The sequence below is a fragment of the Sciurus carolinensis genome, chromosome 3 (genome assembly GCF_902686445.1).
Source record: "Sciurus carolinensis chromosome 3, mSciCar1.2, whole genome shotgun sequence".
NCBI lineage: Eukaryota > Metazoa > Chordata > Mammalia > Rodentia > Sciuridae > Sciurus > Sciurus carolinensis.
In genome coordinates this window covers 77997938-78013114 of record NC_062215.1, presented here as the reverse complement: position 1 = coordinate 78013114, position 15177 = coordinate 77997938, and the positions used below count along the sequence as shown (strand labels likewise).

The 15177-nt window shown below is 53.8% G+C and overlaps 1 protein-coding gene across 3 annotated transcripts in view; it reads left to right on the top strand.

The window, feature by feature from the left end:
• Positions 1–13860, top strand: part of Gli2 (GLI family zinc finger 2) — a 243406-nt gene extending 229546 nt beyond the window's left edge. For all 3 annotated transcript variants that reach the window (XM_047547721.1, XM_047547722.1, XM_047547723.1), the window contains exons 9-14: positions 595–729; positions 3484–3633; positions 4952–5116; positions 6662–6943; positions 8445–8781; positions 9525–13860. In XM_047547721.1, coding sequence (XP_047403677.1) covers positions 595–729; positions 3484–3633; positions 4952–5116; positions 6662–6943; positions 8445–8781; positions 9525–11995 — 3540 coding nt within the window. In that variant the 3' untranslated portion in view covers positions 11996–13860. The remainder of the gene's footprint in view (positions 1–594; positions 730–3483; positions 3634–4951; positions 5117–6661; positions 6944–8444; positions 8782–9524) is intronic.
• Positions 13861–15177: the final 1317 nt, after the last annotated feature.

Genomic DNA, 15177 nt, shown 5'->3' with positions numbered 1-15177 from the left:
TGCAGGGAGAATGTGCTGGAGCACGTTGGCTCTGCAGGGCAATTAGCAGACCGTAGCCCTGTCCTGCCTATGAATCCAGCTGCTTCAGAGGAACAACAGGAGAGTAACAAATCTAAGGGAGATGCATATTGGTTTTCTGTTACCTCCATCAGGAGCATTCTCTGCATACTTTATAAATAAAAACGTTCCTCCTCCAAAGCCTGTGGGGCCTACCCAGCTCCCCACAGTGGAAACCAAACCAAACAAGCAAAAGTCACTGCCCTGCTCTCTCCTGTTCTCCTTGCCTGTCAGTAGAAACAGGATGTGATGGAGTACCTTGGCGGTAACAAGCCAGTGTTAGAGGAAGGAGGGGCCCCAGGATAGCTGCCTGATAAGCAGATCTATGGATGGGGCTCTTCTTGATGAGTGTGTGTGTGTGTGTGTGTGTGTGTGTGTGTGTGTGTACAAATTTGCACAGGTCCATGTGTGTCCATGTGTGTCCACATCTCTGCCAGCTCAGGGTCCTTGGCATAGTCTGCACAGGCCTAACAGTGACCTGTCCTCAGGGTCAGGAGCTAGACATGGCTCATGTGGGTGTGGTCTTTTCCTCCCCAGGAGCAGCTGGCTGACCTCAAGGAAGACCTGGACAGGGATGACTGTAAGCAGGAGGCCGAGGTGGTCATCTACGAGACCAACTGTCACTGGGAGGACTGCAGTAAGGAGTACGACACGCAGGAGCAGCTGGTGCACGTAAGCCTCCACTCCCACACATCCCCAGCACTCTGCCCATGGTGGGTGGAGCCCTGGCCACACTGGACCCTGAGCCTCCAGTGCCTCTGCTGGAACAAGAGGCTGACGGGGGAGGCCCCAGGAGAATCCTGGGCCATATCCTCTGCGCGTGGGAGGCATAATTACTTATTTGTGTTCTGCCTGTTTCCACAAGACTTCCAAATACATGTGTAGCACATGAGTCAAAGACTAAGTGAATGAGAAAATCAGGGAAAAGGGAACAACAAAGTGAAGCCAGGAAGAGAGTTCATATTAAAATCAAGTGCTCTGAGTTTATAGCGCGCGCGCGCGCGCGCGCGCACACACACACACACACACACACACACACACACCTTCTTGTCCTAAACTTCCTAGCAGCCATTGCACAAAGGGAAATAAGATTAATTAAACCAGCCAGGTTCTCTAATAATAAATCTGACTCTAAAACTTGAAAAAAGTTTCTCCTATGGAGGAAAAGGTTAGTAAATTCCTCTTGTAGACCATTTGCAGATACCCAGTATATATGGGAGTCAGTGGAGCTACTTAGAAATGCCTGGATTCTGACAGCTGAGGCAATCAGAGAAGGCTACATAGTCAGTATGTCCTTCAAGGTGTGCCTTTCTGTCCCCACTTTAAACTGTTCTGTAGCAGCATCCATTATGGTAGTAGTCAAGGGGTAACGTGTACAGGAGGAGCAGGGGCTTAGCATGGAGGCTCTTGACTTCAAACCTGACTCCACCATTGCTGAGTGGTTCTGAGAAGATGACTTAACCTCTGTGGGCCTCACTTTTCACTCCTATAAAAGCAGGTGATGCCTGCCCAATGGGGGTGGGGCGTCAAGATTAAATGATATGATATAAATATGACGTCGCATTCACCAGCACAAGGCAGATGCTGCAAACTGGCAGGTCCCTCCAGCCTCTTACTCCCAGTCCCCATAGCCCCTTGGGTGGTTCTCACACCAAACCCCTCTGTGTGCAGTCACAGAGCTCTGTGAATGTGGCATTTAGAACACACCAACTCTCTCTGCTTCTTCCATGGTGGTTCATTCCCAAATACTGTAGGTTTCTTTCTCCTCCCAACATTGTCACCCAGGACACCAGAATTTACCAGCAAACCCATTGCAGCTGATACAGACAGAGCCTGCACCTCAGGGTCTTAGCTAATCCTTTCTGAAACCCAAACATGATTTTTCAACCTGTGCCACCTCTTTGGGATACATGTGGAAGAGGCCATTGGAGCTGGGGTTTTTGGAGCAGCTCAACTGATTAAATATGGCTAAAGGAAGAGAGGGTCAGATCTGGGGGTGGGAGGGGTGAGGACACCAAGGATGTATCCCAAAGAGGAGGCACAGGGTTCTGACCTAGAAGGGAAGATTGCAGTGCCCAGTACTGTCCCTGCAGCTGCAGGTAGCCACCTCCACTTGACACTGGAAAGAGCAGGCTGCTTTGCAAGAGAGGAGGGGCCTCTTTCACCAGCTCTGCCTCTGTCTGCTCCCTGGGAAGACGGATTGTCGAGCGGGAGCCCCCAGTCAATTATTAACAATTTGTTGCTAAGTAAACCAATAAGAAAAAATGAAAGGCATTGTCAGGAAGCATTTTGATCATTTGAAAGACTTTAAAAATAGAAAGTGAGGCTAATATGAGAGGATTTCTCTGGAAGTTCAAAGTGCTGTATAGTTTACTTGCTCCAGCGGTGGCATTTGTAGGCTTGACAGTTGGGCCTTTGCACAGGTCCTTGCACGGTGCCTGATGGCTTTTTGTCTTCTATAATCAGGTGCCACCAAGTGCCTGATGCTCAGATTTATAGGTCACAGAGGTCCAGGCTACATTGTCCAGAATAAGGAGACTGCAAGCCACAAATGCAATCCATGTATGCAATTTTGCATTTCCTAGAAGCATTAAAAATAGTACAAGTCAGGCACAGTGGTGCATGCATATAGTCTGAGCAACTCAGGAGGCTGAGGCAGGAGGATCACAAGTTCAAAGCCAGCCTCAGCAACTTAGTGAGGCCCTAAGTAACTCAGCGAGACCCTGTCGCTAAATAAAATACAAAAAAGGGCTGGGGATATGGCTCAGTGGTTAAGTGTACTGGATTCACTCCCCAGTACCACCAAAAAAAAAAAAAAAGTACAAAGAAACAGACAAAGATAATTTTAAAATAGCTAGCAAAAACAATCCTTATCCAAAATGCTTGGGACCAGATGTGTTTCAGGTTTGGGAACTTTTTTTGCATTTTGGAATAGCTACAAATACTCAGTGAGGTTTCTTGGAGATGGGATCCAAGTCTAAACATGAAATTCACTTGGGATTTGTGTACACCTTATACACACAGCCTGAAGGTAATTTGATTCTGTATTTTTAGTGCACCTGCATTTTGAAGGTGACATGTCATGTGAGATGGACCATAGAATTTTCCACTTGTGGCACTGAGTTATTTCTCAGAAAGTTTTGCATCTTGGAGCATTTTAGATATCAGATTAAGGATGCTTAATATTTTGTTTAATTAATAGCTGAAATACATCGCCAATACCATTAGTATAAAACAAAGTTATTGAGACATTGTACATTTTTTCAGTCTGAGTCTTTGAAACCAGTGTGTAGTTTGCACTTGGAGCCCCTCCCAGTTCCAGCCAGCCATGATTCAGGGGGCTTGGGGCCACCCATGGCAGTGGCTCCCGGGGCTCAGTGAGCGGGCAGCTGGATTCACCAGCTCCTGGGCTTGTTCCTCTGGCAGCACATCAACAACGAGCACATCCACGGGGAGAAGAAGGAGTTCGTGTGCCGCTGGCAGGCCTGCACACGGGAGCAGAAGCCCTTCAAGGCTCAGTACATGCTGGTGGTTCACATGCGGAGGCACACGGGCGAGAAGCCTCACAAGTGCACGGTGAGCACCCTCCTCCGCAGCCTCCTTAGGACCCACGTCCGCCAGGCAAGAGGGGTCGTGTTTGACTGTGCTGACTGTAAGCAGGCCTGGGTGGAACAGGCCACAGCAGCAGCATGGGGACAGGTCTTGCTGATGGGTCATCCTGTCTGTTCCCACCCTGGCTCTCTGCCTGGCTTGAGTCCTGGAGACCTCTGGTCTCCTGCTACCCAGATCTCAGTGAATTTGCTATTTGGGCACAAGCAACTCAGTAACCAGGGTACAGGTGTGCTGGTATCACCATGGCTGTCTGATTGTGAGCCCTGTGGCATAGCCCACTTTTTGATTGACTTGGGGACACTGGGAAGAAAGGCCAACTCCATAGTACCCTGCAGAAAAGCATCTGGTGAGTCACAGCTGGAGCAATTTGAGCAATGATGCATTAGAAACCACTTTGCTTAAGTTTTGGGGTGTTTTCTTGGTTTTTATTTTGTTTTCTTTGTGTGTGTGTGTGTGTGTGTGGAGAACTCTCTACTCAAAGTTTTTTTGCCTGTTTTTTATTTGGGTGTCTTTTTGTGGATAAGCTGTAAGAGTTCTTGCCTGGCATGGTCATGCACACCTGTAATACCAGCAACTCTGGAGGCTGAAGCAGGAGGATTACAACTTCAAGGCCAGCTTCAGCAACTTAGAAAAATGATGTCTCAAAATTTAAAAATACAAAGGGTTAGACATATAATCATAATCATATAAACCCCCTACCCTGTGTTCAATCCCCAGTACCACTCCCCACACTCACAAACAAAAAGTTGTAAGAGTTCTTTATGTACCTAGGTACTAGGTCCTCTCAGACATGGTTTGCAACTCTTTCTCCCATTCTCCCATTCTGAGGGTTGTCTTTGTTTTGTTGATAATTTCCTTTGAGACACAAAAGCTTAACTTTGATCAAATCCAAATTTTTAATTGTTTATGATTTTATTGTATCTAAGAAATCAGTGCCTGATCCAAGTTCAAGAAGATTTTACTCCATTTTCTTCTAAGAGTTTGATAGTTTTAAATATATACCTTGATACACACACACATATGTAAACATAGTTTTGTAGTATAGCTTTTCCACTAAGATCTTTGATCTGTGTGAACTCTTTGTACTTTTCTGCTCCTTCCCAGTTTTCTGCAAGGAATGTTAACTGTTAGTGCTGAAATCCAGGCTTCTGGGTCCAAACTGAGCGGGGCTGGGGCTGGGGCTGGGACTGGGGCTGGGGAGGAGGCTGCCCGCCAGCTCCTGGGGTGGGAGGCTTCTGCCTTGGATCTGAACCATTCCCCTGACTGTTCCACCTCTTTCCAGTTCGAAGGCTGCTCGAAGGCCTACTCTCGCCTGGAGAACCTGAAGACACACCTGCGGTCCCACACCGGGGAAAAGCCCTATGTGTGTGAGCACGAGGGCTGCAACAAGGCCTTCTCCAACGCCTCGGACCGCGCCAAGCACCAGAACCGCACCCACTCCAACGAGGTACCCCACCGCGCGTGCGCACAGGGGCCCGCGGACGCAAGCGCAAATGCACGGCCCGCAGCGTGCAGACACCTGTAGGCAGTAGGTAGCCAGGTGCCTGGGTGCCCCTCTCCCCTACTCACTTGCTGCACATCCTTGGACGCAGACCAGCACTCAGAGACCTGGACGCGCCAGTCTCCCTCGCTCCGGCTATCCTCTTTTGAAAGAGAAGATACCCCATAAGTTTCCATGCATACTTACCCTCTTTGTGCCTCCTCCCTGTGATAAAAATAAATGCTGCCATGAGGCCAAAGTCAAGGCAAAGAGTGGACTCTCATCTCCAATGCCTGATGTATCCAGAGACATACGTCTGCTCCTTATTCGTCCAGTTGCAGGGTACTGTCCTATAGAGGAGGAACAAACACTCAGATGAAGGGTTAGCTAGTGTGTAAGCTGTGCCACAGGTTTAGAGCCCAGGAGTGCTGGTTCCTCTGCAGCTGCAAAAACACCCAGGGACATTGCTTCATCCACACCAGGGGTCCTGCTGTGGATCAGCTGTCTTGTGATGCCATCTGAGTGACATGCTGCTCCTGCTCCAGAAGCCCCAGTGCTGCCTGAGTCTACTGTGACTCTTAGCTCCCTGTCAATGGGGCCCAGTACCCAGTACTCTCTCTCCCTGGGGAACCAGAGCCCCTGGCAGGGCTGAGAGCCCAGGGTGGGAAACCAGCAGGTGCCCTCAGACACCTGGCCCCAGTTCCAACCCAGTCACACAGTCAGACTTAAAAAGAGCATTTCTAATAGCTTAGATAAGGTGTAGGCCCCAAATGGACCTTGCTTCAATGCTTGTAAGAAGTTAGAGGAATTCCAAAAGGCCTTTGAACCTCAAAGGGTCTCTACTGATAAGAGCCAACCTTGAAAAGGAGGTTTTGTGTGTGTTTGTGTGTGTGTGTGTAGATGTGGGGGGTTGGGGGTGGCTTAGGTGGGTACATGTGTTTGTAAGTGTATCCATGTCTGTGTAGGTATGAATAGGGACTGATGTATGTGCATGTGTGCATTTGTGTGTTTGATGGATAGCTGTGGGAGGCGGGCTTGGTGTAGGTGTGGGTGCGGCTGGGTGTGTGCCTATATATGGATGTGAGCATGGGGGAGGTTGGAGCCCAGGAAGGAGTTCTGCAGGCCTGGGTGTTAATCCTGTTATCAGTAAGTGTCTTTGCCTCTCTGAATCCATTTACCCTCCTCAGGGTTCTGGTGCTGGCTCACAAGGGAGACATGTGTCCCTCTCAAAGTCTCTCTGACCAGTGCCCCAGTGTCTGTAGCAAGAGCACCCTTGACTATGCACTCAATTTGCATGAAAAGGTGGTACAGAGCCGGCTGGGCCAGGCTCCTGTGGGCCTGGGGCTGGCATGCTCCTTGCACAGGGCACCGGCTATAAATGCAGTAGAGTGCCTACCAGCAGTGCCAGCCTGGTTATCCAGGGGCTTGGGATGGCTTCAGAACAGGGAGTACACCCATTTGGGGTTTGTCTCCATGTCCCCATCCATGATACAGTCTTGGTTCTCTTCCCAGAAACCCTACATCTGCAAAATTCCAGGCTGCACTAAGAGATACACTGACCCCAGCTCCCTCCGGAAGCATGTGAAGACAGTCCACGGCCCAGACGCTCACGTCACCAAGAAGCAGCGCAACGATGTGCATCTCCGTGCCTCGTTGCTCAAGGAGAATGGGGACAACGAGGCCAGCACTGAGCCTGGTGGCCGGGGGTCTGAGGACAGTGCCGAGGCCAGCAGCAGCAGCCAGGCAGTGGAAGACTGCCTGCACATCAAAGCCATCAAGACCGAGAGCTCCGGGGTAAGCAGAGCTGGGCGGCCCAGCTGGCAGAGAGCACTTCCACAGCTCCACCCTGGGCCCAGGCCCCCTCTAGGGTGTGGGCTCTGCTCTAGGGTCCCCCGCCTAAGGGCGAGATGATGTCCTTCCTCTCCCCAACTCAGCTTTTTCTCCCTTTACTGCCTTGGGCCTCACATGGAGCCTGTCTTGTGCAGGTCCCTTTCAGTGACCCAGCTCCTGCTGGGCAGCTGTGACAGGGCCGGAGCCGGGGCTGAGGATGCCTGCTCCCCACATTGGTTTCTGCCGGGCGGGGGTGGTCCCTGCGTGTCTGCCTCTCCAACCAATACCAGAGGGCTGCTGCGGGTCCCCAACCCTCTGTCCTGTTCTGTGTCCTCCCCTCTGGCCTCTGCTCCTTTTGTTCTAACCACCTGTTCTTTGTCTCCACCTCTTTCCCAACTGTACCTCCCCTAAGGATAGACGGTACTGAGGTGAGCAGAGGAATCGGGTAGGGGTGGGGGTGGGCAGGGGCGAGCGAGGGTGGGCGGGGTTCTTGTCAGTATCACTGCCCAGGTGGAGACTGACCTGTCAGTCCAGGCCTCCTGGGCCCAGACCATGGGTTTGGAGAGGCAGACGGCAGGGCACTGGACGTGGCCTATCAGAATAGGAAAAGACTGGCGGCAGGAGCCAGCTGGCAGGTGTGGGGAACAGAGGGAATCAAGCTGCAGTACAGCCAGCAAGGAGGAGAGATGGAAGTCCAGGCTTACGGGCAGGTGGACCAACCTAGAGTTTCTTGAAGACCAAGCACTGGAGAGTGGGCAGTGCCTGGGCAAGAAGGCCTGGAAGGACCCTGTTTGCCTAGAGCTTGTGCACTAATGAGAGGGAGCATCACGGCTTCTCTAGGAAGGGCTGGGATTGGGGGGCATTGGGTCCAGAAATGAGCCCTGAGGTGCTGCATCCAGGGTGAGCTTCATCCAGGTCCCATCCCAGGCCCCACTGGAGGTAGCCTGAGTTCTGCGTCTGTCTTGGCTGTACACATTCATCATGAGCTCTCTGCCCCACTCCACCCCAAGGGAGAGGGAGGGCAGTGCCATTCCGTCAAGGCTGTGTCCTGCACTCCCTGGCCTGGGTGTCCCTTCCCTTTTCCCTCTGGCCTATTGAGACGGCCGTGCCCAGTAGAAGGCACCACGTCTTTCTTTGCCCCCTGCTTCATCCTGGTACATCGCTGTTGCTGGTACTTCGTCAGCACCTTCTTTCATTGCCATCTGGGGACCTTTCCCGTGCCAGGTGCACGGCCGGCAGTCAGGTTCATGTCGTAGCTGGGAAGGCCAAGGTTAAGAGAAATGAAGTGGCTTGACCATCTCATGCAGACCAACAAGTGATGGTTTGCAAGTTCCTCTTTGAGATGGCGTCTTTCCTCCACCCACCTCCCTGTCCCAGCATGCTGTGTGATGGGGATGCGGGGTGGATGCAGGACCAGGCACTGCCGCACCCCCCTGAGCCTGTGATTTCTACCTCATCCCTGCAGCTGTGTCAGTCCAGCCCCGGGGCCCAGTCATCCTGCAGCAGCGAGCCCTCTCCCCTGGGCAGTGCCCCCAACAATGACAGTGGCGTGGAGATGCCGGGGACGGGGCCCGGGAGCCTGGGAGACCTGACAGCGCTGGATGACACGCCCCCTGGGGCCGACGCCCCAGCCCTGGCTGCCCCCTCCACTGGTGGCCTGCAGCTGCGCAAGCACGGGACCGCCATGCACCGGTTCGAGCAGCTCAAGAGGGAGAAGCTCAAGTCGCTCAAGGATTCCTGCTCGTGGGCTGGCCCAGCTCCACACACCCGGAACACCAAGCTGCCTCCCCTCCCGGCAAGTGGTGAGTAGAGGCCCAGGGCTTATGGGTGGGGTGGGAGAGAACCTGGGGCTGCATCAGCCAAATCCACTCCCACCAACCACTCACTAGCACATTGCACAGAGAAGGAAATGGAGAGCCCGGGAAGTGCCCCCATCTAAATCAAGTTCAGGGTAAGACATAGTCTAGTCCTGTGGGGCTCCAAAGCCCATGCTTTCAACTGCACCATGCTGCTTCCCTGTAGCCCCTAAAAAGAGGTAGGCCTTGGACACTCTCATCATCCTCTTCCTTTTCCAGTCATTTATTAAGCACCTGCTGTGGACAGTGGTCTAAAGGCCCTGCCACTGGATTCCCACTCTACTACAGAGTGAGCCAAGTAGCACCGAAGACATAGCTAAGGGTAGAGCTGTGCAGAGGAAGGAGAAGGCATGTCCAGCTGGGCAGAAGGGGAGGGCTTCCTGGAGGAGGTGGCGCTGTGCTCAGCCCATGCTTTGAGATGGAAGGGATCTTCAGCAAGCATGTCTTGAGTGCCGACTGTGTGCCCAGCATTGCACTAGGCACTGGTCACTCAGGCCCTAAACCCTCCAGGAACTGATAGCCCATTGTTAGGAACACTGTGACACACCCATCCTAGGGAAGATTTGCTGTTCTAACTATTGGAGGGACTGCTGCTGATGACGTTGAACTCAGCCTCTTATGGAATCTCTTGGGTCGTGGACAGCCGTGGTCCTTGTGCCCCAGAGCTGACCACTCTGCTCCCCCCACAGGCTCCAGCCTGGAAAATTTCAGCGGCCCTGGGGGCGGAGGTCCTACAGGGCTGCTGCCCAACCCACGGCTGTCTGAGCTGTCAGCGAGTGAGGTGACCATGCTGAGCCAGCTGCAGGAGCGTCGCGACAGCTCCACCAGCACAATCAGCTCGGCCTACACTGTGAGCCGCCGCTCCTCTGGCATCTCCCCCTACTTCTCCAGCCGCCGCTCCAGTGAGGCCTCGCCCCTGGGCGCCGGCCGCCCACACAACGCCAGCTCCGCTGACTCCTACGACCCCATCTCCACAGACGCCTCGCGACGCTCCAGCGAGGCCAGCCAGTGCAGTGGTGGCGGCGCCCCGGGACTGCTCAACCTCACGCCCGCACAGCAGTACAGCCTGCGGGCCAAGTACGCAGCGGCCACCGGCGGGCCACCGCCCACACCACTTCCCGGCCTGGAGCGCATGAGCCTGAGGACCCGGCTGGCGCTGCTGGACGCACCTGAGCGTGTACTGCCCTCCACTTGTCCACACCCACTGGGGCCCCGGCGTGGCAGTGATGGGCCGGCCTACGGCCAAGGACATGGCCACACAGGGGCTGCGCCTGCCTTCCCCCACGAGGCACCGGGCAGTGGTACGCGACGGGCCAGCGACCCCGTGCGGCGGCCTGATGCCCTAGCTCTGCCGAGGGTGCAGCGCTTCCACAGCGCCCACAACGTGAACCCGGCCCCACTACTGCCTTGCACAGAAAGGCGAGGCCTGCGCCTGCAGAGCCACCCAAGCACCGACGGCAGCTTGGCCCATACTGCTTACTCTCCCAGGCCACCTAGCATCAGCGAGAACGTGGTAATGGAGGCCATGGCCGCAGGGATGGACGGCCCAGGGCCGGAGTCCGACCTGGGACTGCCGGAGGACGACCTGGTGCTGCCGGATGACGTGGTACAGTACATCAAGGCACACGCGGGTGGGGCCCTGGATGAGAGCACCAGGCAGGTATATCCCACAGAAAGCACCAGCTTCCCTGAGAACCCCAGACTGCCCAGCCCGGGGATGCACGGCCATCGCAGACTGGTGGCTGCAGACTCCAATGTGGGCCCCTCTGGCCCTGCGCTGGGAGGCTGCCAGCTGGGCTATGGGGCACCCTCCAACCTGAACAAAAATAACATGCCTGTTCAATGGAACGAGGTGAGCTCTGGCACCGTGGACGCCCTGCCCGGCCAGGTGAAACCTCCGCACTTTCCTCAGGGCAACCTGGCTGTGGTGCAACAGAAGCCAGCCTTCAGCCAGTACCCAGGCTACAGTCCACAAGGCCTACAGCCCAGTCCTGGGGGCCTGGACAGCACCCAGCCACACCTCCAGCCCCGTAGTGGAGCCCCCTCTGCACCCAGAGTAAACTATATGCAACCGCTGCGACCGCCAGCCACAGGCGCTCAGTGTCTGAGCATGACCACTGCAGTGAGCCCCCACACCAACTATGGCCAAGCCCACCCCCAGCTGAGCCCCAGCACAGTCAGTGGGACCCTGAACCCGTTCCCCCCATCCTGCAGCAACATGGCAGCCAAGCCAGGCCACCTGGGGCTTCCTCAGCAAATGGAAGTTGCCTCTGACCCCTCCATGATGGGCAGCCACCACAGGGAACTTGGGGTCCCCAATTCAGCACTGACTGGGGTACCACCATCTCACTCAACCCAGAGCTATCCACAGCAGAGCCACCACCTGACAGGCCCCCTGAGTCAGGAGGGCTACCGCCAGGGCTCCAGCCTGCTGCCTTCCCACCAGCCTGGCTTCATGGAGCCCCAGCAGGGCACAGTGGGGGCGGCTACATCAACCTTTGGCCTAGTACAACCCCGGCCACCCCTCGAGCCCAGCCCCATCGGCCGCCACCGTGGGGTACGTGCTGGGCAGCAGTTGGCTTATGCCAGGGCCACTAGCCAGGCCATGGCTGCCATGTCAGTCAGTCAGGAGACAGCAGAGGCTGTGCCCAAGGGAACAATGGGCACCATGGTGTCACTGCCTCCTCAGCCACCTCCACAGGATGCAGGCGGATCTCAGGACCACAGCACGCTCCACTACTATGGCCAGATCCACATGTATGAACAGAATGGAGGCCTGGAGAGCCACGGAGGCTGCCCAGCCATGCGGCCCCAGCCGCCACAGCCACAGGCCTGCCCGGACAGCATCCAGCCCCAGTCTTTGCCCTCACCAGGAGTCAACCAGGTGTCCAGCACGGTGGACTCCCAGCTCCTAGAGGCCCCCCAGATCGACTTCGATGCCATCATGGATGACGGCGATCACTCAAGCTTGTTCTCGGGTGCACTGAGCCCCAGTCTCCTCCACAACCTCTCCCAGAACTCCTCCCGCCTCACCACCCCCCGGAACTCCCTGACCCTGCCCTCCATCCCCACGGGCATCAGCAACATGGCTGTTGGGGACATGAGCTCCATGCTCACCAGCCTGGCTGAGGAGAACAAATTCCTGAACATGATGACCTAAGGCCCAAGCCCCTGGTGCTGAGCAAGCCTGAAGGGATTGTCCTGTCCCCAGAGCATGGGAATTGCATTGATTTTGTCTTTTTCCAGGAAAGTATTAAATAGGCCTGAGAGGTTTTTGCCAATGGCTGGTTCAGACTGAAGATGTATTAAGAGAAAGTTTATGAGTATCCTCTGGTCCTTTGGACTATTTTTCAAAACACTAAAAAAAAAAAAAAAAAAAGTCTCAATAGGAAAGGAAAGGAAGTAATGAAAAACTCATTCACAGTCCTTGCCAGCCTTTGGTGTTGGTGGGACCCACTGAGTTCTTGCTGCTTCACCTCTGCCATTTGCCTAATGAGGGATTACATCAGCCAAGGGCTCCCCAAGTGCATGCAGAAAGAAGGCCAGGGAGCCACATTTGGGTTTGAATCTGAAAGCCATACTGGATATTGTGCTCAAGGAAGATGGGCTTCTCATTCTGCCACCTACAAGGAAAAGGAATTCCTGCCTACTGTTAAACTTAAGTCTTGAGGTCTCCACGGTCCTTTGCCACAGAGGAAAAAGCACATTCCACCCAAATGCTTTGGAAACATATCCTAACTCCAGGTTTGGTAGAGCTGGCATCTCTACCCGCTAAAACAGTGTTTGGGACCAGCAGATTGCCCACACATACATGATTGAATAAAATATGTAAGTATCACCATAAAAAAGGAAAGAACAGGTGTACTTGGGGCCAGCCCAGAAGCTGCTCCGGCCTCTCCCCGCCGTGTTTACAGTGTCCCTGCATGTAGAGAGTAGCCCTTCCTGAAAAGAACGTTTGTCTCTAAATACCTCGGGGCTGCTGGCCCTGCTGTGGGTTAGGAAAGGACGAGGCCTCCAGCAGTTGAGGGCACACGAGAGCTCAAGGTCTCACAGTAGGAAGAAGTCGCATGTTTACCTAGTCCTGTTTCTCCAGGGCACTGTCTGCCCACCTTACCATGGACAGCTCCAGGCTGGAGGGCAGCTGTGCCCAGCCTCCTGCGGATGGTGCAGGCTGGTGAGTAGTCGCCAGCAGCCCAGTGGTCTACGCCAAGCCACAAAGTGCAGTCCCTGTAACTTCTGGATTCCCTAACCTCTGCCACCCCTGGTTATTTGGCAGAGAATGATATCCTGCATGGTATTTGGGTGGGGGTGGGAGGGAGAAGGGGTTGACTCTTGGACCCTGAGGGATGGTCACAGAATTTCTCCATTCAGTGTGACCAAGCCCCACCTGCAAATGGAATTTGGAATTGGCTCCAAAAAGACATTATTTCTGAACATACATAGGGTAAATCAGTGCATCTTCCCACGGCACACACACCCCAAACCTCATGTTGAATTCGTGGCAACCTAACCAAAACAACTGTGTCACTCAGCTTCAGTCTGGCTGTGACCCTGGCTCCTGTGAGGAACTTCTCAACAGCCTGTGGACAGGGTCCAGAGCTGATTCTCTGGGCCCTCTGTGTCCCAGGATATCAAACTCCTTGTTAAGATCCAGAAATGATGCCAACTGCAAATGACAGTCCTGAGCCTTCACCAAGGGTCTGTGGCTCTGGTGGCAGATGCTCACTTCCCAAGATAGGACTGTGCTTGCCATCCCCAACCTGTATATAATTTGTGCAGAAGATATCATCCCTGAATATACTATAGGTGAATCGTCCAGCCAAATTTATATCTCCAAAACATTTTTAGCTTTTTCTACATGCTATGAATTGAGATGACATGCTCAACTTGTAAATAAGTCTTTTTGTACATTAAAAAAAGTAATTTTTTCATAATTTATCTTGTCTATCTGGTTCTCCCTTGACAGTAGTTAATGAGAATCCAGGCAGTAAATTTGGTGCAATTGAACGGAAATTAGGCTGTATTTTTTCTTAACAGTGTCAAAATTGACTTTCCCACCTTCGCCAAGAGATGTTTAATTCTGAGGCATTTACTGGCTGTTTGTTTGTTGACACTTTGGGGTGGGGGTGGGCAGGGTTATGTTTTACATGAATATCTGGCTGCTCTTCCAGTGAGCTGGTCTGCACCTGTAAGGTGCTTTGCTGAGATTCACGCATGCCAGAGCCAGGCTTGGGCCCAGCGTACCAGTGTCAGATACCTCCCCATGACCTCCCCATGGTGGGTAGTGCGATGGAGCCCATCGGTGCCAGAGTGGGGATGGTGGAAAGGAGATGGGTGGACCCCCATGGTGGGCAAGGTGTGTTTCGTGGTGCAGGCAAAGGAGAGAGTTAGGGCAGGCAGGTAGAACCCCAGGATGCCCACCTGTCACCCTGGGCAGCAGGAGCCATGGGGAGCAGCAGTCAGCCATAGGCAACCATTGAACCACTGCAATAAACCTCCAGAGAGTCCAGGAGGGAGGTGTCAAGCCCAACCTGGGGGCGGGACAGATTTAGGAACTGAGCCAGGAAAACAGAGGAGAGAAACCTGAGAGCTAAGAGGTCACCTCCTGCAGGATTAGGCTTCTCATGTCCCAACGCAGGCCCTTGAACTCCCTCCTCCTCTCCATAAGAACCACCTGCATGCAGGTCAGGAGTCTAGAAGCCAAAGCCACACGGGACACCACCTGGCTTAGAGGGAATTCGGTTCAAAACTGGTTCTGTGAGTCTTATGGTCAAAACAGTGGAGGAAACAACCAAGGGGAATAGAATTTAGCTGGGGTTTTGTCTGCAGAGCATGCCAGAGCCATCACTGTGTCAAGGGAACCAGCTCTTCTCTGACCAAAGTTCCCTGATGGAAAGATTGCAGCAGGAGCCACGCTCCTGTCCTTGCTCCTCCCTCCTCCAGCTTCCCTCTCTGCCGTGGGAGCTGCTGCTCTGCACAGGGTGAGCTCCAGGGAGGACTGGAGCAGGCGTGGCTTGGCCAGGCCCTTCCTTCTCCTCTCTGGAAGCCATTCTTTGGGCTCATGCACTCTCCACTTTGCTACTTTTCCCTGGAAGCAGCTGTGCTCTGCTTTGGCAGGAGAGCAGGGGCTCCTATTATTCTGTGCTGCCTGAGACTGGATGAGCCCTAGTATTAAGATGCCCATTATGAACATTCAAGGGAGCCATCCCTTTTATATCTGTTAACTCTGACCACAGCTGCACTGCTGGACACTGCCCATGGAACCTCAGCACCACACAACAGTGAACACTGACCTAGATCATGAACCTGGGTCTTCTGAGGCTTAACTGATCCCAACTGACT